General features: G+C 35.1%; 4 protein-coding genes across 4 annotated transcripts in view; 2 read left to right on the forward strand and 2 right to left on the reverse strand.

Annotated features, from left to right (window-relative positions):
- Positions 1-4,231: 4,231 nt before the first annotated feature.
- On the forward strand, positions 4,232-5,530 carry LOC111403076 (F-box/kelch-repeat protein At3g23880-like). The gene has a single exon (XM_023031442.1). It carries the CDS (start codon positions 4,310-4,312, stop codon positions 5,420-5,422), a length of 1,113 nt encoding a protein of 370 aa, XP_022887210.1. The 5' UTR covers positions 4,232-4,309; the 3' UTR covers positions 5,423-5,530.
- A 351-nt stretch (positions 5,531-5,881) lies between these two features.
- Positions 5,882-8,956, forward strand: LOC111404357 (F-box/kelch-repeat protein At3g23880-like). The gene is made up of 4 exons (XM_023033172.1): positions 5,882-7,089; positions 8,083-8,146; positions 8,261-8,419; positions 8,617-8,956. Exons 1-4 carry the CDS (start codon positions 5,937-5,939, stop codon positions 8,954-8,956), a joined length of 1,716 nt encoding a protein of 571 aa, XP_022888940.1. The 5' UTR covers positions 5,882-5,936.
- A 519-nt stretch (positions 8,957-9,475) lies between these two features.
- LOC111403077 (phosphoinositide phospholipase C 2-like) lies at positions 9,476-16,580 on the reverse strand. The gene is made up of 9 exons (XM_023031443.1): positions 16,101-16,580; positions 14,207-14,403; positions 13,296-13,431; positions 12,981-13,220; positions 12,658-12,890; positions 12,053-12,170; positions 10,746-10,898; positions 10,544-10,630; positions 9,476-10,018 (listed from the first exon to the last, which is right to left on the reverse strand). The coding sequence occupies exons 1-9, from the start codon at positions 16,407-16,409 to the stop codon at positions 9,722-9,724; spliced, it is 1,770 nt and encodes a 589-aa protein (XP_022887211.1). The 5' UTR covers positions 16,410-16,580; the 3' UTR covers positions 9,476-9,721.
- A 948-nt stretch (positions 16,581-17,528) lies between these two features.
- LOC111403078 (phosphoinositide phospholipase C 6-like) overlaps positions 17,529-20,795 on the reverse strand; it is a 6,604-nt gene continuing 3,337 nt past the window's right edge. The window contains exons 7-9 of the mRNA XM_023031444.1: positions 19,386-19,538; positions 19,227-19,313; positions 17,529-18,003 (exon numbers count right to left, since the gene is read on the reverse strand). Of these exons, the coding sequence (XP_022887212.1) occupies positions 17,710-18,003; positions 19,227-19,313; positions 19,386-19,538 (534 nt within the window). The 3' untranslated portion in view covers positions 17,529-17,709. The remainder of the gene's footprint in view (positions 18,004-19,226; positions 19,314-19,385; positions 19,539-20,795) is intronic.

Here is a 20,795-nt window from a genome sequence, read left to right on the forward strand (position 1 = left end):
CTCAGTATGGGAAGGCTCAGCGCTCGAATGGTTATGAAGGGCTTGCAAGCTTGAATAAGACTCGGTGTAGTTTTTACCAAACTTTGGGGCGCCACCAGAAACCAAGATACCAGGAAAAATGGTATTGCCCAAAGGTGGTAGATTCACTAGGGCCCCAACATCCCTTAAAGTAATAGACATGAGGTCAAGAGGGAAAATAAAGGTATTATACTCGGAAGACCAAAAACTCAAAGCAATCGAAAAAAGTGCTGAATCAAAAGTGGAGAAGAATAGAAATTTCTAACAAATCAGAAATCCTAGCATTATCAAAAAGTGCCTTAGTAGGACCATGACTCACAAGACGAGCATGGCACCTACGGAAAGTTACATCAGATTTAGGCCAAGTGCGAATACCTCTTTCTCGAAGTGGCCCCAACGGCAGAGAGTTTAGAAATGGAAGGCCTTGAGTACAAGGAAACAGCTGACCCACCGCCGCCTGTTCGACTGCCTCTGCATTGTTGAAGAAAGGACCTAGGTAGAACTTATTGAGTTCGACATTGGCAGGCGCGAGAAAACTCGGAGTTATGTATGGACGACTCAGAAGTTTCTGAAAGTCATCAAAACTAAAGGAGTCGCCAGCTTGAGATTGTGAAGTAGCCATTAGAGATGGAACGAAGTTTTTTCAGAGTTACGTAGCAGGGAAGCAAAAGATGAACAGTAAATCGTGGGAGAGAAGCGAAAAATTGAGGCGTGATTTAATGGTGCAGTGAAATGGCGTGTTTGGGGGTTATAAGGATTTGCAAAACGACGCACATTTTCAAGTTATGGAAGAAAACAATGATTGAAATTTTTGGGAATTTCGAATGTTGTTGGAAACACAGAGTGAATATGGCAAAATTTAATAATTGGTATTAATTCTGCCATATTGGGGGGTAATTGTTGACACATAAAAATTCAGGCCAAATCGAACGGCCCAAGGAATGAAGCCCAATTGAAGGATCCCCAAATCAGATAGCCCAAAGAACGAAGCCCAATCAAACAATTCAGAATGAAGGCCCAAATAGGGAGGCCCAAGAACGCGGTAACGCCATCGCCCAAGTTTGCAAGTCGCGCAAAATCTGGGCGAATGGAGTGCCATGCAGTCGCCCAGAGCTGTTACTCTATTCTCACCCAGACCTTCAAGTCACCCAAGGTCTTAGCAAACATAAAGTGTTGTGGTTATCAAGAAGTGCAGTTGTCAAAGCAGTTATTAAAGCAGCCCTATCACGTTTCACGATTCAAGGAAGTCAATCGAAAATGGTTGAACGACGAAGAGTAATGGCAGTAGCTAAAAAAGGCAGTTTCATGACAAGATGGCTATTACGAGGAAAGTGGGCAGTTGTAGAACGATTAAGCAGTTTTTAGGCGGTTGATCACAAAGAGATCATTCATGGGGTATAAAAGGGAGAAAAGATATAGAGCAAAGGACCGAATCAAAAACTCTCGAACAGAGAATATGTAATTTTAAATTCCTTAACTTAGATTTAAACACTTTTTTCAGTAACTCGTGTGCTTGCGCCCCTTGGAGGCATTTTGTTTTTAATTTCCAATTGTAAAGTCATCGCCAATAAAAGAACACCCCTTTTTGGGACTTTGTCTCAAGAGGTTTATCCCTTACACAATCGTCTGATCCCTTTTAATTGTTAGCGACTAACCCGCGCGAAACACTATGAGATGCAGATCGAGCAATTTTGTAACGAGAGTGTATACAAAAAAGATTGTTCTATAGTAAATGTTAATTGAAAAATAAAATGGAAAATTAACACAAATTAAAATTATGTTATCACGTTTTGCATTCTACTTCAACCATGCCCTTAGTTTTAAAATTTAGTAGAACTCATGATTACTTTTGAACTTGATAACAACTTTGATAAACAAAATTCTTGAGGGAAAAAAAAAAAGGACACTTAATTACTTAAAAGTTGAGTCATAAATAAAAAATTTAGGCGTAGCCAAACATGCGCTAAATAATGAGACTAAAATGTTGTTGAACTATTCAAATCCATATGTTCTACGACTAAACCACAATTTAAGGAAATACTGAAATCAGGGCACGTGTAACTCATGATGGCAGGCCTCCTATAATAACTTGCATAATTGCTGATAGAATTGCGTGCTTTACAATTGACTTTAACTCATTTTTATTCCATTTTCTTTTAGAACTTGAAGTGATATTTTATATATCGATTAGTGAATTGTGATGAATAATAATTTATGAATTAATAGAGAATAGAGAATCTGTCTTCTTTGATTTGTGAAAATAGAGAATCTGTGAAAAATGGAGCAATATTGTGGATGACAATAGAGAATTGTGAATCTATGATTTATGCATTGTAAATTGGGACAATAAAGGGATAATTTTTTGTTATTTGTGATTTGAAAATTGGAATTATTGTCTTTTTGAAATTGGAAATTGCTGTTGTTAGTTACTTCGGTGTTATAACTTATGTTGTTTTGATTTATATTTTCATGTGTATGGTTTTTACGTTTTCAAGCATTTATATATTAATTTAAGATTTTTTAATATTATTTAATTAAATATTAATAAATAATCTCGTTAACGATCGCCCTCATTCACTCGAGATTTTAGATCCACCACTGACGGGACATAATTAAATGTGCCCTCTTTTTCAATATATTAGCAATGTATTGCGAGTAGGCCATGGTCTAAAAATGGTACTATTAAACCAAATGACAAAAATATATGACCTTTTTAATTAATTGTTCTTTAATCAAGCCATAGGGTAGATATTCGTTCTTTTATTTGTTTGTTTGCTTATTTATCTATTTGAATTGTGTATCAAATTCAAAATCCTACTCTTAAAATTGCAAAAATAAAATAATCCTATTAACGAGTATTCTGTTTAATCTATTTAGAAATAAATACAAGCTAATGTATTTTAATAATATGATAAACAACTAATATAGATAATACTATGTACTAAATTCTCATTTTTTGTGTTGCTTTATCCCTCAAAATGGGCCGTGGGGTGGGGGTGGGGGGTGATGGTCTATACTCTTGCTTCATTCATTACTTTTATCATCATTTTGAGCTCGATTAATTGTATTCCCATTTTCATTTCGTAGTCAAAGACTATACTCAGTATCAATAAAAATTGGTACCATTTCTTAGTCAAAGACATATATATATATATATATATATAATCAATTGTGTTGATATGTTTTGAACTCTATTCAATTTTGTATTGATTGCATCGGGTTTTGAAAATATATTCACACCATCTTTGTTTCTAAATTAGTTAATGTATCACATTTATTGCATGAACGGGTATAAAATATTTACTTTCACACTACATCTCAAACTTTTTTCCGTTTCATTTTTATTGTCAAACTTTCATTAATTAACACATTTTTCTTGATGATGTGGTCTCATTATTTCTATATTTATTTTCCAATATTTACCTTTTACGGCCCAATTTCCCCAGAATATAAAAGACGATCCCACAAATTCCCAAATCTCTTAATCCATCGGATCTTCTTCTAGATCTCAACACTATCCTCCTCTTTCCCTGTCAATAGGACGGATCTTCTCCCTGCTAGGTCTCAATACTACCCTCCTCTCTTTCTCAATTCTCAACTTTCAAGCTCCGTCTCGATTCGTCTTGTACTAACAGGTCAGAGTCTGTTTATGTTTTATTCTATTCTATGTCTTTCTATATTATTAATTTGATTCGATTAGAAATTTCTTTTTACTGTATTTTGATTGCCTAATTTTTTTTTCTGTTATTTATATGTAACCAATCGTGTTTATGTGATTTGCACTCTCTTCAATTTAGATAAATTGCGTTAAGCGTTGAGAAATCTGGAAAAATGGACAATTTTGGTGAGGATCTGATTATCAATATCTTCTTTTTGCCCGTGAAAACTCTGTCAATATGTATTTCTATATTTATTTTCCAATATTTACCTTTTATGGCCCAATCTCCCCAGAATATAAAATACAATGCCACAAATTCCCGGATCTCTTAATCTGTTGGATCTTCTTCTAGATCTCAACACTAGCCTCCTCTTTCTCTGTCAATAGGACGGATCTTCTCCTGCTAGGTCTCAGTACTACCCTCCTCTCTTTCTCTCCCAATTCGTCTTGTACTAACAGGTCAGAGTCTGTTTATGTTTTATTCTATTATATGTGATTCGATTAGAAATTTCTTTTTACTATATTTTGATTGCCTAATTATTTCTGTTATTTATATGTAACCAATCGTGTTTATATGATTTGCACTCTCTTCAATTTAGATAAATTGCGTTGGGTGTTGGGAAATCCGGAAAAATGGACAATTTTGGTTACATTCCTGAAGCCATGATTATCAATATCTTGTTAAGGTTGCCCGTGAAAACTCTGTTGCGATTCAAGTGCGTTTGCAAATCATGGTGTTCTATCATTACAAGCTGCAGTTTTATTTATGAGCATTTGGATATGGCACTTGCAGACAGTAGAAAAGCTCGTCTTCTCGTCATGCAGTATTATCCAGAAACCAGCGACTTCTTCTTGTTCACTAAGGACCAACTAACGACACCAACACATTTAACAATTCATACAAAGCTTCCTCCTTATTTAAGAATTATGGGACCCTGCCATGGTCTGTTATGTCTTTCAAATGACGACAATTCAGAGTTATGCCTGTGGAATCCAGCAACTAGAGAAATCAAATATATACCAGAATCCCCAATTCCTATTCCAAGCGAAGTTGATGAGTATGAATTTGCTGAATTCGGGTTTGGTTTTGACTGTAAGACTAGAGATTATAAGGTGGTCAAATTGCTTAGGGATCATTATGATGATAGAGAGCATCGAAACAATGTCTATCAAGTTGAAATATACTCCTTGAGCACAAATTCTTGGAGAAAAATTGACGTTAATGTGCCAGCTCACTCTCTTGTGAGGAATTATGCAATGGCCTACATGAATGGAACTTATTATTGGTGGGCGGGGACATTCATTCTTTGTTTTGACATGAGCAACGAGCAATTTGGGATGATTCACTTGCCTAAAGTAGATTTTCCACTTAACGAAGAAGCGAAATACAACTGTTTCACTGAATATAATGGGTCGTTGGCGGTGATTTTTTGTTTTCGAAATGAAAATGACACATGGTCTGAACTGTGGTCGATGAATGGACATGGCATGACAGTTAATTGGACCAAGCAATTTTCGATTGGATGGTTAGAAGGATGGTGGAGGCCAATAGGGAGTTATAAGAATAATAGAATTCTTTTCGTAAGTGGATACCTTGGGGGGAACGATATGATAATCCCTTATGATCACGAAGCAAGAAGTTTGCTAATTGCTCTTCCAATTAACCCTGAGTTATTGGACAGTACCTGTTCAGAAACAGTTGTTGCATATTACACTGAAAGCTTAGTTTCCCTGGGAGATGGATGAAAATGAATCTAGGCAAGCTCCAAACTTCCAAGGTAGTGTAATTTCAATATTATCAAGTATTTATAGTGGTCAATAATCATCAGTATATTTTGCTACTTTTCGAAGCTTAATTATATTGTGATAGAATCTATTTTGAGTATTTTCAGAGATTAATTGCAGCTTCAATAAAGCCAATTCTCTTATCTTGTAGCCAAAATTTCAGTCTTCATGTTTTCCAAGTCGGAAAATGGCATCTTATTACTACTCTTCTCAAAAGTTTGACGCCATGCTTATGAATCAAATGGGTATAGGATTGTTTTGACAAGTTCCTTTACTACAATGTCCTACGTCAAGTATAGGAATAAATTCTAAAAAAATGATCCATTACATGTTTACTTAGTATAGTAGTTTCATGCATGGTACACGAAATAAGAAATTTCTTCTCTAACTCTATGAGACGAAGATCTCGTGTTTATATGATTTGCACTCTCTTCAATTTAGATAAATTGCGTTGGGTGTTGGGAAATCCGGAAAAATGGACAATTTTGGTTACATTCCTGAAGCCATGATTATCAATATCTTGTTAAGGTTGCCCGTGAAAACTCTGTTGCGATTCAAGTGCGTTTGCAAATCATGGTGTTCTATCATTACAAGCTGCAGTTTTATTTATGAGCATTTGGATATGGCACTTGCAGACAGTAGAAAAGCTCGTCTTCTCGTCATGCAGTATTATCCAGAAACCAGCGACTTCTTCTTGTTCACTAAGGACCAACTAACGACACCAACACATTTTAAAATTCCCACAAAGTCTTCTTATTGTGATTTTACAATTATGGGACCCTGCCATGGTCTATTTTGTCTTTTTAATGACGTCAATTCAGAGTTATGCCTGTGGAATCCTGCAACTAGAGAGATCAAATATATACCAGAATCCCCATTTCCTCCTCCAGAAAAATATCATGGCGATGAGGATGCTGAATTCGGGTTTGGGTTTGACTGGAAAACTAGAGATTATAAGGTGGTCAAATTGCTTAGGGATCATTATGATGATAGAGAGCATCGAAACAATGTCTATCAAGTTGAAATATACTCCTTGAGCACAAATTCTTGGAGAAAAATTGACGTTAATGTGCCAGCTCACTCTCTTGTGAGGAATTATGCAATGGCCTACATGAATGGAACTTATTATTGGTGGGCGGGGACATTCATTCTTTGTTTTGACATGAGCAACGAGCAATTTGAGACGATTCAGTTGCCTAAAATAGATTTTCCACTTAATGAGGTAGAGATTTTGGGAAATGGCATCTCTTTCACAGAATATGATGGATCGTTGGCGGTGATTTTTTATTTACTAAATAAATGTGGCACATGGTCTGAATTGTGGACAATGAAGGGACATAGCACGGCAGTTACTTGGACCAAGCAATTTTCGGTAGGATGGCTAAAAGGACAGTGGAGGCCAATAGGAAGTTATAAGAACAATAGAATTCTTTTCGAAAGTAGATTATTCGGGGACAATAGGATAATCCGTTATGATCACGAAGCAAGAAGTGTGCAAATTGATCTTCCAGAGACAAGGATGGACGGTTCCTGTTCAAAAACAATTGCTGCATGTTACATTGAAAGCTTAGTTTCCCTGATGCTAGGAGATGGATGGAAATCAATTTATGAGAACTTCAAACTTCCAAGTTAGTGTAATTTTAATATTATCAAGTATTTGTAGTAGTGGTATATAATCATCAGTACGTTTTGTTACTTTTCCATGCTTAATTATTTTGGATAAAGATTTTAATTTCAATATCATTCTGTTTCATTGTGATAGAGTCGATTTTAAGAAATTAATTGTAGCTTCAATGAATCAATTCTCTTATCTTGTAGCCAAAATGTCATTCTTGATGTTTTTCCAGTCTGAAAATGAAATCTTATTACTGCTCTTCCTACATCAAGTATGGGATTAAATTCTGAAAAATTGATTAATTACGTGTTTACCTGGTACGATAGTCGCGTGCAACGTATATGATATGAGAAATCTGTCGCTACCTAGCAACCTTTAGTCGTCCTAAGCATTCCATTAACATTTTCTTCTCCAGCTCTATCAGATGCAGGTTGAGTAGTTTTACATCTCTAAGATTACATACAAAAATGTTTGTTTTACAGTAAATATTTAATAATATTTTTTTCTCCAACTCTATGAGATGCAGATCGAGCAATTTTGTAACGAGAGTGTATACAAAAAAGATTGTTCTATAATAAATGTTAATTGAAAAACAAAATGGAAAATTAACACAAATTAAAATTATGTTATCACGTTTTACATTCTACTTCAACCATGCCCTTAGTTTTAAAATTTAGTAGAACTCATGATTACTTTTGAACTTGATAACAACTTTGATAAACAAAATTCTTATTAGTATTTTCTTTTTTTTGAAAAAAAATAAAAAAAACCTTAATTACTTAAAAGTTGAGTCATAAATAAAAATTTTAAGCGTAGCCAAACATGTGCTAAATAATAAGACTAAAATGTTGTAGAACTGTTCAAATCCATATATTCTACGACAAAACCACAAGTTAGGGAAATACTGAAATCAAGGCACGTGTAACTCATGATGGCAAGCCTCCTATAATAACTTGCTGATAGAATTAGGATAAATCTACATATACATAATTTTTTGCACATAAAGGTGTCCTCCACTCACATGGGGTGAGGTCCACCATAATAAAATATTCGAGTGAACCCCACCCCATGTGAGCGAAGGACACCTTGATGTACAAAAAATTATGTACATCAAGCAAGGCCCATAGAATTATGTGCTTTACAATTGATATTGCAGATGAATTCCGACTCTTTCGTCAATTCAGTGCAAGCTGCTTTTGGTCTATATTTTGCGTCCCTAAGCTCATAGATGCTCTCAAGCTTCCATTAAAAGGAGACTATAACATGGACAGTATCAAATATGCCAGGAATGGAGGGTTTTCTCAAGCTTCGAGATCTTCCATGTTTTCTGTTGTGCAAATGATGTATCAGATCCTAAACTTCAACATGTGTCTCAAACTCATCGTGCTGCCAGCGGCTATGGCCTAATACTGAACACGTTTGAAGAACTAGAAAAGTTTTCAGTAGCCCATATTCGCACTAAATTTCAGAAAGTGTACACAATTAGACCCATACATGCCAGCTTGAAAACAAAGATAACGCTGTAGATGTGATCATCTAGTGGACTCAAGCAGAAGGAAAGTAAATGCATGGCATGGTTAGATGACCAGGCATTCAAATATGTAGTTCATGTGAGTTTTGGAAACATGAAAGTGTTGGATATACACCAGTTGATGGAGTTTTTGCATGGTTTGGTGAATAGTGGAAAGCCCTTTTTGTTGGTCATTCTAGCTAACCTGATTTCCGAGGAGTTCCAGGCGCCAAGAGTGCATTTTGAGGGCACTAAACAAAGGGGAAAAACAATGAATTGGGAACCACAAGAGGAAGCTCTTGCCTACCCGGCCATGGGCGAGTTTTTGACTCACAGTGGATGGAATTATACTCTTGAGAGTATTTGTTAATGAGTACCAATGATATGTTAGCCATTTTATGCTGATTAGCAAGTGAATAGCAGACTGGTAGGGGAGGTGTGTAAGATTGGATTGGAGATGAAGGATACTTATGACAGAGTCAAAGTGGATAAAATGGTGAAAAAATAGACGGATGTGAGAAGTGAGGATTTTATGAAATCAGCTAGCCTCTGTTTGGTTCTGTTTTGTCACCCCAAAAAATCAATTTTTGACTGTTACTTCCCTAAGTCGGCCGTCGTTTTTTATTTCTTCACTCATAGATAGACCCATTTTTCTCTTTAACAATCAAAAAATTGATTCTCATAATCACTACCGAACAAGCCCCTAATCAAATGGCAAGATTGGCAAGAAAATCAGTGAACCAAGGAGGGACATCCTTCTGTAATTTGAATCGTTTGATTAAGGACATAAAATCGATTTATTGTTTGATTCAAGATATCCCAAAATCCAACCATTAACAAAGTGTAAAGTTCAAGCACAGCTTAGCAAAATGTAACATTTCTGTTCAAATTTTTTGGATTCTAATGAATGATTCCCTTTATTTTCATCTGACAATATACATACAAATACAATATCATACAGACAGGCATATATCGAAGTCAGGGAGAGACTTAAAACACACAACACCACGTGGGAGTTTTGTACTCCAGATATGCACAAGTACAAAAAATGTCCACAAATAACTTCACAGACAAATATAACCATTCACATATATTAGTATTATAGGACAGAATAACCAAGATAAGCCACACTATTTTATCTAACAAATTCAAATTGCATAAGAAGCTTCACGGACTTATACTTATCCCCCTTGCGATTGTGAATTGGAACTGCTCGGATACCTTGTCTCAATTCAGACACCGGCAGGCACGTTTGACCAGCAAAGTCGTCCTTCTCAGACATATCATATTCGTGAACTTCAATACGAAGTAGGGCTAGTTCTGGAACTGTTAATGGGTATTCAAAAACTTCATCCCAATTTGGTATCCAGCTGTCCTCGAGTGTCTTTGTTTTCTTCATCACAGTATCACCAGGCACTCCAGCAATTCCGACCTAAATATAAACAAGTTTGCAAACTTAAAACCTGTTTAGTGGGGATTAAAATTAAATTTTTAGTAAATTTTGATTGAAGTTGATGAAATGTGTGGTTGAAAAGTTGTGGGGCCAATAAAATATGTGGTTAAAATTAATCATGGACTTTAATTTAGATTAATATCTAGATTATAATCGGTACCAAACCGGGGTTAGTAATATCTGATGTAATACACTTATCCAATACACACCCCATTTACAATAGCCCCTATTTGATTTTGACTCTTTGACAATCAGTTCTCTCTCACACTCATTTTTAACCACATGTTTTTTTTTTCACGTTTACCCACGATTTTTCCCTACTTTCTAATCACACATTCACGCTTGCGCGCGCACGAGAGAGAGAGAGAGAGCTAAATCTAATAGTCAAAGTAGCATACAAATAAAACATTAGCTGCAGTACTAAAGCAAAAAATTTAAACTAAAAAGAGTTGCAAGTTTGGAACCAAGTGGTAGGCAGGAAGAAAACAATGATTATCTACTTACCCTTGCATAGAAATCTGGAGGAGAATAATGATCAAAGTGTGTATGATGGAAATCATAGTACCATCCTTTACCCATGAATACAGTCACCTGGTTAATAGCACAGTGTATGGATGAAATGCAAAGAGATTACATTTAGCTTCAGTCGATTTAGAAACTAATGATGTTGTCCAAAATATTAATGCCAAATAAATTCCAAACCTACCTTCAAAATAGTTTTGACAGGTAATTTAGCTTGAGGATCGAAGACCTCGTTATGTGGACCATCCATCAACAGAAAGTCCGGCTTTTTAACATATCCACAACCACCATTGGCCCTGAACATTCCATGCATCGACCAAAGTGATCTTCCATAACCCTTGGAAAAAAAAAATGACACAATGATATTGGATAATCTACCTTATTGAACTTATAATGCTTTCTTGATAGATTAAATATATGGAAAACCACTGAGCCAGATCACTTAAATCACCCCTTTGAACTTTACATATTCTTATTCTTATTAGGGACTATTATTTCTCCTACATATCACGCTGAAGTCATGAAATTCCAGAATAAAATCATTGTATCATCGCATTATCTTAGCATCTCATTGCCTTTAACTATTTACAAGATTGTGAGCTATTAGCTTTAATATTACCATTCGATGCATAAATCTCACCTAAATTGCAATGAAATTAATAGACTGTACCACAATTTCTTTCCTTCCACAGTCCCTCATTGCTCAATTTGGTGATCATATTTGCTATTTTTCACAAGGAACTTAATTTTATTAATTATAGAAGCATTAACTAGAACTGTTAAGAGGACAACGAATTCTCATCATCAACCAAAATAAAGCCAAGTCAAGAATACAATATATAACAGAATGCACTTAAACTCTACATGGAAATCCTTAAGAATTATAAAAACACAGATCTATCGTATAACTCAAAAAGTGTTTGTTCTTTTGCTTAAAATATCCCTGTCCATGTTCACCAAAATTAGCTGAGACTATCAATTTCCACATGATCCCACCTCTTTTACCGTAGCACCGAGGACCTAAGAACAACTTCTTGAAAAAGTCTACACCAAATCCCTCCCGCAACGTCACAATGTAACTTTCCAAATCCTTTCTACATATCACTATAAGGAGGAGAGGGAGAAATAAGAGCATTTCTTTTGAACCAATTCACAAGTTCTATTTTCCTATTGAGAAACCATCCACTGAAACACTTTTATCTAAAGGGATGCAAGACTTCAAAATGAACTTAAACTTGGAAAACATAGGATAGCCTGGTGAACCAACTAGAGTATTGAATCATGATTTGCAACCGAAGGATCCGAAATGCTTTAACTTCCACAACCTTTTGTCAATTCTAGGAGATTTCATGTAAACATTCTCAAGAATGGTCAATAAGAATGTAAAGTTTAAAATCCCTCCCTCCCTCATATTTCTTCAAAAATGTGATTAGATTCATATTTCTATGTACCAAAACATACTAAACTTCCTCCATTTAAGAATATACTAACCTGCATGTTAAATGCAACCATCTGAGCTCCATGCATCCACGCAATTAGGGGATTGTAGTTGGATGAGTCAAAACGTATGCCTTTAGGGTATACTCTCAATATGTTGCGCCGCGTAAACCTAAAGCAAACAAACAAAGAGCATTGAGGATAAAAAATCGCTTAAGACAGTCCTCATAAAGATAAGAACCCCATAGATGAAACATGTTTTATACACACATACAAAACAGTAAATACCCTCAAAGTAACTAGCTCACAGCATATCCATGCCTCTGAGGGGCCAATGACCCCACCAAGCTAACGCAAAGTTGAATCGAATTGGTGATATTTTAGAATAGTCAAAAGGAATGGTCATGTGAAGCTATTTCTTTGGCATGAATATTATATTCTAGTTAAGACAGTCTATATAATGTCTGAAGCTTTATTGTTTTCCTACTTTGCCTCCAATACATCTTCTTCACTCTCACCACTATGCCAATCATTAAGGAAAGCAACAGCCGAAGTCCAAATTCCACAAGATAAAAATATTCTTCGAATAAATGCCTCCAAATGTCAATAAGTCAAGAATCATGCTCAAGACAAACTTTAGAATGGGTTTGAACTAATACCTGATAATATCTCTTCCATAAGTTAATATGGCCTTTTCAAGCTCTTGCTCACTTAAGCTGAGACGTCTTACTTTCTCAGGATCAACCTTAAGCCAATCCTGCATTCCACCCTTCCCCTTTCCAGCATGAATAGCAATCAAGCGCTTATATTCTGGTGGTTCTGCAATCTGCTGTGACTTAGGATCCTCTTCATCAACTCCATCATCTTCATCGCCTTCATCTAAGCCATCATCCTAAAAGATCAATTGTGGGTAGTTAAAAACTATATTGTGAGATGAAGTGAAATTACTCAATATTGAGTTAGACATAGTTTCAGAATGCACCTTATCATCATCAATCTTGGCTTTAAACGAGAATTCTCCTCCCCAAGCTTCTTCCTCAGATGAATCCTTTCCCGGCTTTGAGGCACTTTCTTTTGCCTTAACTTCTTTGGCCTGTAAGTATTCTTTAGGTGGTTTGGTTGATATCATAACCTTTTTTTTCAGTGACTCAGGGGAGGGAAATTCTCTCAAGCATTCCGCACCAGGGGAAAACAGCATGTCTCCAAATATTTCCTTTATCATCTAGAATAGTCAACATAGAAATGATTACAAAGCCATATGAGTGTTAAAATAATCCCAGTAATCATCATTACATACCTCAGCCACTTTAGCCTGAAGATCTGGAGTAAGATGATCTTCAAGTGTTATCACAACAGGATATTCAGATGCAGTAAAAGCATTTTCCTTAATGGACCTTAAACATTTGATGAGCTCAACAGGAGTGGTGAGCGTCCTACATCAAAAGATTAGGCTCTAAAAAGGCAATAAAGACAAAGAACAGCTCATATTGAGCTAATGCATGTGCAGGCGATGGCTTCCTTGATAAGAAAATCTCCCATTTATATGTGAGATTATACTTTTTTCAACTTTTCTAACTTGGGAAGGTCAACAAACATATGGGATATGTGCACACTAGAAACATCATTCCAAGGAAATGGATGACAAAAAAAAAAAAAATCATCATTAACACCCAATAAAATAAGATTTTCGATGATTTCATGTATTCAGAAAAGAACAAAGAAATGGCATTGTATTTTTTCTTTTATCTCATTAAACTTCCTTCCTGCACATTTTTCTTTGGTCCCTACATTATTTACATGTAATTATGTCCAATGGAATACACAGATGGTAAAATTCTTATACAGTACTTTAGTTGCATGATTGATTGGTCGTTATCTCTTTGACAATCAGCATTAAGGTGCAGCAAGCTTAGCCCCTGTTTGGGATCCGTTTTAATGTGATTTTGGGAGAAAATGTATTTTGGAATAGTGATTTTTTGAAAAATGTATGGTTAAAAGATAAGGAAAAGTTTTAGGTTTAATTGTAATATTATTTTATTGAAGTATGTGAGGTTGAAAATAAGAAACAGAAAAATGTATTATTTGGATAATGGAGCCCAAATAGGGGCTTAATATGAATCAAAACTTTTATCATATGCGTCAAGTCATCAATAATATAATCAATAAGGAATATGCAAATTCAAACAACTGTAAAAATTAATGGCATACCTCCCATGAAGAACATGAATATCATCTTTGGTTGAATTTGGCCATATATCTAACTCAATAACTCGTACACCTCTATGCAATGCATTTATGATAGGGGCATCGCTACAGTCACTACTTAGTTGATTCCCAGTTAGATAAGAATTGTGGCCAGTATATATGAAGTAATGAGACAATGGAGCATTCATGTCATGGTGAACCTGACAAGGAAAATAATGGATAAGTATCAAGAAAAAGACAACTACTCTCATCTTGTAGTTTATAACATCGCAGTAATTAAATGACATAGCAGGAGTCATAAGCGCTAGAAGATACATAAAAGAAAGCAAGAAAAATGAAAAAGCAATTGAATTTCTTCACAATATTCGATGAGATCCAAAAAATTGCTTACAGAGAAAAGTTAAGAGAACTTGTATGGGACAATGTAAAACTTCAAAACTAGTATGTGGCCAAAATCAGTGAAGAATTTTTTATGCAATGATATCTAATTTCTCATTATCAAGTGCCCTTATGTCTACCTATGCATGTGGACTTAATAGCTTTCTTTTACTTGAAACTGGAAAGATAGTATTGATCCTTAAAGTACAATGGGAAATTATTAGGAACTCAGTTTGATGGCAGTTCCACCATTTTTATAGCAGCCAGCTTTCTTTTTTTTTTCCTTTTTTTTCCTTTTTAATGCTTGCTGAAACAGGGGGGTTCCACCATGTTGCTACTCAATATCACAGAAACAATCTGGATTGGAACATATTCCTACAATAAACTTGCGAGGATGATGCTGCTACCACAGTAAACACAACCTTTTTTTATGTTGGAGGGGGAGGATGGGCACAAACTTTTGCAGTAGGAATAGCATCAGATTTGAGAAAGTCATAGCTTAAATTATTGATCGAGTTACAAAGGCAGTAGCAAGCTGTAGTGGCTACCTTTCTGGAACTTCACCAAATATTTTACTCTTTTAAATTTTCTTTTGACATATGAGTGTTTCATTTGTTATAGATAATTTCCTCGTACTTGAATTCTTCAATTACCATTAAAAAAAAAAAAAAAGAGAGGAGGTAGAAGAAGAAGAAGAAACACCTAGAAGGGAATATATGAATTTGCAAGATTCTAGGATTTGGAAAACTGATAGTTCACAAGATTTTACCAGAAAAATACTTGTCTCTTCCTTGGCCTCTTTTATTAAAAAAAGAAAGAAATAAATGCCTTTCTTCTGATGTGTGTTCAATGGAACTCAAATTCAGATTATATGTTCTCTGGTTAAAAGTACGTTGGCTTATCAATTAAAAAAAAAAAAAAATACAGTAATACAAGATAAGATATTAAGTAGGCCTCAGAACAAAAATGATGACTAACGGGAACTTTGGGTCTTGGAGCGGCATTTTAAGAAAATTGGTTATTTAATTTGTGATGACCAGCTTCATAAGAAACTCCTAAGTTTATGCTAGGCACATAAACGCACTCTCGTGCATACTCAACTCTAAGCACTGCTACTAAGGACCAGTAGATAGAAAAATGAAAGACTTGCATAATGTAAAGAATCACTCTGTGTCTTTGTATAGAAAAAATACAAAAAGAAATAAAAATGAAAGACTTGCATAATGTAAAGAATCACTCTGTTTCTTTGTATAGAAAAAACAAAAAGAAATAAATTATTTGTAATCTTATCGGCATTTTGTTTGTAGGGTGTGGCACCTTCCAAAACCTACATTACTCTTTCAAGTGTCAAAATCATCAATAAGAACCTCATAGACTTTCATCCTTATCATACACACAACAATCAAACATTTTACATTTTAGGTGAAATTAATCAAACGAGGTAAATATGAAAATAACCTAAATCGCCATTGATCGAAAATTTACAAATCCACGATTAAATAAATTGGAAAAACATTACCCCGAGTTTGGGATTAAGCGGAGGATTAACTTCCCCAAACAAATAGTTAAAAAATCCCTCAAGATTGAGTCCCTGGCGATGAAATATGTTTAGGTGCTTCGACTCGTTCATGATATCCTGGGCATCAGCAACCGTGGCATTCTCCTCTTTCTGGACCTCGACGAGGAAGCGATGCAGGTGATCGACGCCCATTACGCCATTATCCGAGTACTGCTCAAATAGGGCCTTGATTCCTGCCGGCGCCTCGGCCGCAGCCATGCGGAACCGGCGCCGGAAGCAGAAGCACACTTTGTAAGTCTGCTTCGACATCTGATGAGAATCGAATTGTAGAGAAATGAGAGGAAATTGAGATTCGTTTATTGGGTAAAATTAGCCTTGCTTATAGAGAAAGGAACGGATCATGGTTGTCGATGGAGGATGGATAACAATAACTATAGGGGTGGGACCTCCACATCCTGGATTGCGCCAGCTTGTGAATTGTGCCAACATCTTATTTCTGGATTAGTCCGCATCAGATTCTGTTTGGTATATACTTATCTAAATCATCGCTTAAAGAAGACTATTGGATAGTAACATTGACTGTTTAGGTCGATTATTGTCGGTTTTTGTATGTGTTAGGATAATTAACTCCATTACTGTTACTTAACCAAGATTTTCAATGCTGATGATGAGAAAAAAAATATTAATTGGAGGATTTTGGAGCAGATATCTCTTGCTTAAGCAAGAGCTAAAAAAGGAAACGATTTTTCCAGCTCTTATAGGCAAAGTTCTGACTGCAAAATCATCATTCTTGACACAAAGTTGAGACAAAATATATTGGACGTTAAAGGGGGAGCTGGGTTGTTGAAAAATAAAAGAAAAAGAAGAAAAGGTGAAGAATTCCAGTTCATGCTTGAGGACTCCACGATTATTAATTTTTTTAAAATCCCACTATACCTTTCAATACTTATATCATTTTTATTTTTATTTTTATTTTTATTTTTTGTAACTCAGGCTAAATTAATAGGCAATAAAAAGATGATGAAACATCATTTTTCAGCTTTATTAATGAAGTCTTGTTTCTTACTCCAAGCATTTGGTTAAACTGAATAATTTCTATTGTTTTCATGTCTTCAATTGTTGGTCCATCAATTTAAATCATTTTCGCTAAAAAAAAAATTATTTATAAATATTGAGATAATATGGAAATAATTCACAAAATATTTAAGAAAAAAAATGGAAATGGTAAATGACTTAATGCAGCCACAAAATCCAAAGTGCAGTGGGAAAATTTCTTAAAGGAACCTATTGAAATTTTCTTATAGAAGCATGAGATCATCATTAAGAATGCAAGTTTGTCTAAGGTTAAAAGTCAGCTTTCAAATAATTTATTTGCTCAACATTTTTTGAACTTGTCGTGCACAAATTTGCTAAATGGAATGGACAGCGTTTCACAAAAAAAGATGTTAATATTAACCAAGGAGTTAGTTACCAATGACAAGTGACTTGTGAAACATCCATACAACAGAACGAGTTTTTTCCTTTCTGTATCCAAAATTTCAACATCAACTGTACAATAGATAAATAGAAGTGAACACAAGTTATGTCTCAATGGAAACTGAATTTTCATTCATTCGAACTTGAACCGCATTAGAAGCCTCACCGATTTGAATTTCTGACCCTTTTTGTCATATAACGGGACAGCCCTTATGCCAGGTCTCAATTCTGAGACTGGTAAACACGTTTGCCCTCCAAAATCATCCTTATCGGACATATCATGTTCACGTACTACTATCCGTAGTAAAGCCAGCTCTGGAATTCTCAATGGGAATATAAATTCTTCATTCCAATTAGGTCCCCAGTCATCTTCAATTATCCTTGTTTTTCTCTTGGCAGTGTCTGCCGGCACGCCTATTATGTGAACCTGCCATTCCAATTCACTGAGAACTCAGAAACATTGACTATTAAACTGACAAGCTAAATGTGCTAAGTTCTACTGCCCTTGAAACTTGTGGGCTAATGTGTAATGGCAGAAAGGATGTCATACATTTCTTGCACATCTGAAGTGTAAGGAAAAAAGAGCACTTGGAAATGTTATTCTTCTTAAGGAAGTGAGGCTCTAACTCTCTCCTAGCGGTGCAACCATAATATATGCTCCACAAGCAACGTCTATGATTCATGTATCAACTCGTAAAACTTCAGGCAGCAAATTGCTATTATAAACCAATAACACCAACAAGACTTCTATGATTTATGCATCAGCATGGTATTGGAAATTTTTCCAGCTCCATAGAGATTGGAATGTTAGATTATACTAGAAAAAACAATATTCGGAAGCAGGTGCTATAAGTGTACGAGGATGAGAAAACCAATTGACCAAGATGGAATTCTCAGCGAAGTATGGAATCGCTTGGGTGAGTTGGGTATTATATGGTTCACAAAAGTGTTCATTGAGATCCTATCATAAATGGTAAAAATATACCAGATGTATGGAGTAAATGTATCATGGTGCCTATTTATAAGAATAAAAGAGATATCCAAGGTTTTACAAATTGTAGAGTTATTAAGCTCATGAGTATAAATATGAAATTAAGAGAAGGGGTTTTTAGCATACGCTAAGATGTAGTTTAAAGGTTTCAGAAAACCACCTTAACTAGCTAATCAAGCAATAATGTCATTCAGTGTGCTATTGATAACCCCCATTGTATATTGAATTAAGTGAGTATTACAAAACCCATCCACTAATAAGTACTTCTTGGTTGACGCTAATGGATTGAACCTAAATATTTCTTATCTACACTGGTTAAGTTATGCCATTTGTTGTTTCTAAAATATCAGTAGTATAAATTAGTATTATCAAATATACAATCGGCTATGCTTTTAGTTAAAGGAAAGGAAAAAATCCAACTAGAAACAATTCTTCCTAGGCCTCTGAATAGAAGGGAATCTCGTAGAGTCGGAAGGATACTGCAAGGAGAGCCCTCCACGGTATACAGAGTGGTACCAGTCCTATAATCTAGAAATTCAGAAGCTAAAAGCCATATGCTAATCATTCAACTACATTTGGTGAACCATTTAATGCTAAATGTTAAATTCACTCTCTCATTTTTATAATCTCTCTAAACTACTAAAGCTACTCCTACTGACCTTCGTGTAGAAGTCTGGAGGTGAAAATGAATCAAAGTGCGTATGACTGAAATCCAAACGCCATCCGTCTCCCATGTACACAGTCACCTGTCAAGTAAAATGGCTGCTAAAACTATACTGTCCGACCAATGAACTCTTCCATTCCAACATTTTACTCACCTTTAAAGTTTGTCTCACTGGCCATGGTAATTTTGGATCAAATACCTCATTGCTTTGGCATGTCTTCATAAGTAAATCAGGTTTCTTCACATAACCACAACCTCCATTGGATCTAAACATTCCGTGCATCATCCAGAGAAATTTTCCATATCCCTGTTAAATAAAAACATAATAAGAATCCAACAGGAATTACAGGCTTATTTGGACATAAGCTAAAGAAGGCGCATACTGGTTGATCCTTGCAACTCAAATAAAAAATTACCTATGAAATATTATAGAATATTAAAATTAAAATTTTTTAAGTCTGAGTGGATGCTACTGGTTAATATGACTTCAGGTTGTGCTTTTTTAGATACTGCTTACGAGATAAGTATCTTCATATATCAAAAAAGTACACAATGATTTAAGTCAAAATTTCTCTAATTTTATGCTCCAAATTTCACAAATTTTGGCTTCAAATATCCTTGTTAGTTGAGATTGTGTCCCTTGCATGTCGGAAATCGAAAAACTACGAAGCATATAGGACAGGCTAAGCAGCTATGTGCTCCAAAAACTGAACCATTCCACACTCAACCCCAACCCCCCCCCCCCAGCAACCACCCCTCCCCAACCAACACCGGGTGGCAAGTTACTCAAATGAAAGAAAATATATAAAGAATATAGTCACTGGTAGTTATCCAAAAAATGTGGATGTGCAGGGTCGATGATAAAGAAAACATCCTAACAAGAATAGGGGAAAGGTAAACCATAAGAACAAAGCAACGATCCTCTCACACATGATACACCCAAAAAATGACCTAGAGCAGAAAGATGAAACAGTCTAGTGCAACGAGAAAATGATCTACTGAAGTGTTCTTGTCACTTGCACTTTTGCCAATATTTGAGCCCAATAGTTCATGCAAATTCAAAAACTACAAATGTTTCTATCTAATAATAATTTATTTCCCAAAATGTCAATCTTGAAGCTAAAATAATTGGGAACAGAAAAGCATCCTTTCCTTTGCCAAGGGTCAAACCGGTGGTCAGATTAATCAAATAAAAATATACATTCCATAAAAAATTATAAGCATAAGTTAGTTTTTATCAAAGTTACAAAAAATGTATCAATAATCAAACATTAGGTTTCTATGACGACAAAGATATTAATAACAAGGCAGCATAATATATATACAATTACATTTATACACCACTAATGTAAAAAAATAAATGTAAAAAAAAATTATTGCAATACCTCTTTCTTTGCTCAAGCTTTATAGTCAATTATTATTATCATTTATTTATTATTATTATTATTTTTTTTTTTTTTTACTTATTGAAGACAAACCTCCATAGTACTTGACCCTTCACGCAAAAGACTCCATACTTAGTATCAACCATGCGGCTAGTTTAGGAAACATAGATGTGATAAGA

Source organism: Olea europaea, chromosome 11, assembly GCF_002742605.1.
Source record: "Olea europaea var. sylvestris chromosome 11, O_europaea_v1, whole genome shotgun sequence".
Lineage (NCBI taxonomy): Eukaryota > Viridiplantae > Streptophyta > Magnoliopsida > Lamiales > Oleaceae > Olea > Olea europaea.

What these genes read in the sequence shown, in the direction of transcription:
- LOC111403076 (XM_023031442.1), top strand. Translation starts at nt 4,310, where the DNA reads ATGGACAATTTTGGTTACATTCCTGAAGCCATGATTATCAATATCTTG.
- LOC111404357 (XM_023033172.1), top strand. Translation starts at nt 5,937, where the DNA reads ATGGACAATTTTGGTTACATTCCTGAAGCCATGATTATCAATATCTTG. An exon ending in TGAGAACTTCAAACTTCCAA is followed by an intron (nt 7,090 to 8,082) that starts GTTAGTGTAATT and finishes TTGCACATAAAG; the next exon opens with GTGTCCTCCACTCACATGGG. An exon ending in TCGAGTGAACCCCACCCCAT is followed by an intron (nt 8,147 to 8,260) that starts GTGAGCGAAGGA and finishes TCGTCAATTCAG; the next exon opens with TGCAAGCTGCTTTTGGTCTA.
- LOC111403077 (XM_023031443.1), bottom strand. Translation starts at nt 16,409, where the DNA reads ATGTCGAAGCAGACTTACAAAGTGTGCTTCTGCTTCCGGCGCCGGTTC. An exon ending in CCAAGATTGATGATGATAAG is followed by an intron (nt 12,891 to 12,980) that starts GTGCATTCTGAA and finishes TTGATCTTTTAG; the next exon opens with GATGATGGCTTAGATGAAGG. An exon ending in TGGTTGCATTTAACATGCAG is followed by an intron (nt 10,899 to 12,052) that starts GTTAGTATATTC and finishes TTTTTTTCCAAG; the next exon opens with GGTTATGGAAGATCACTTTG.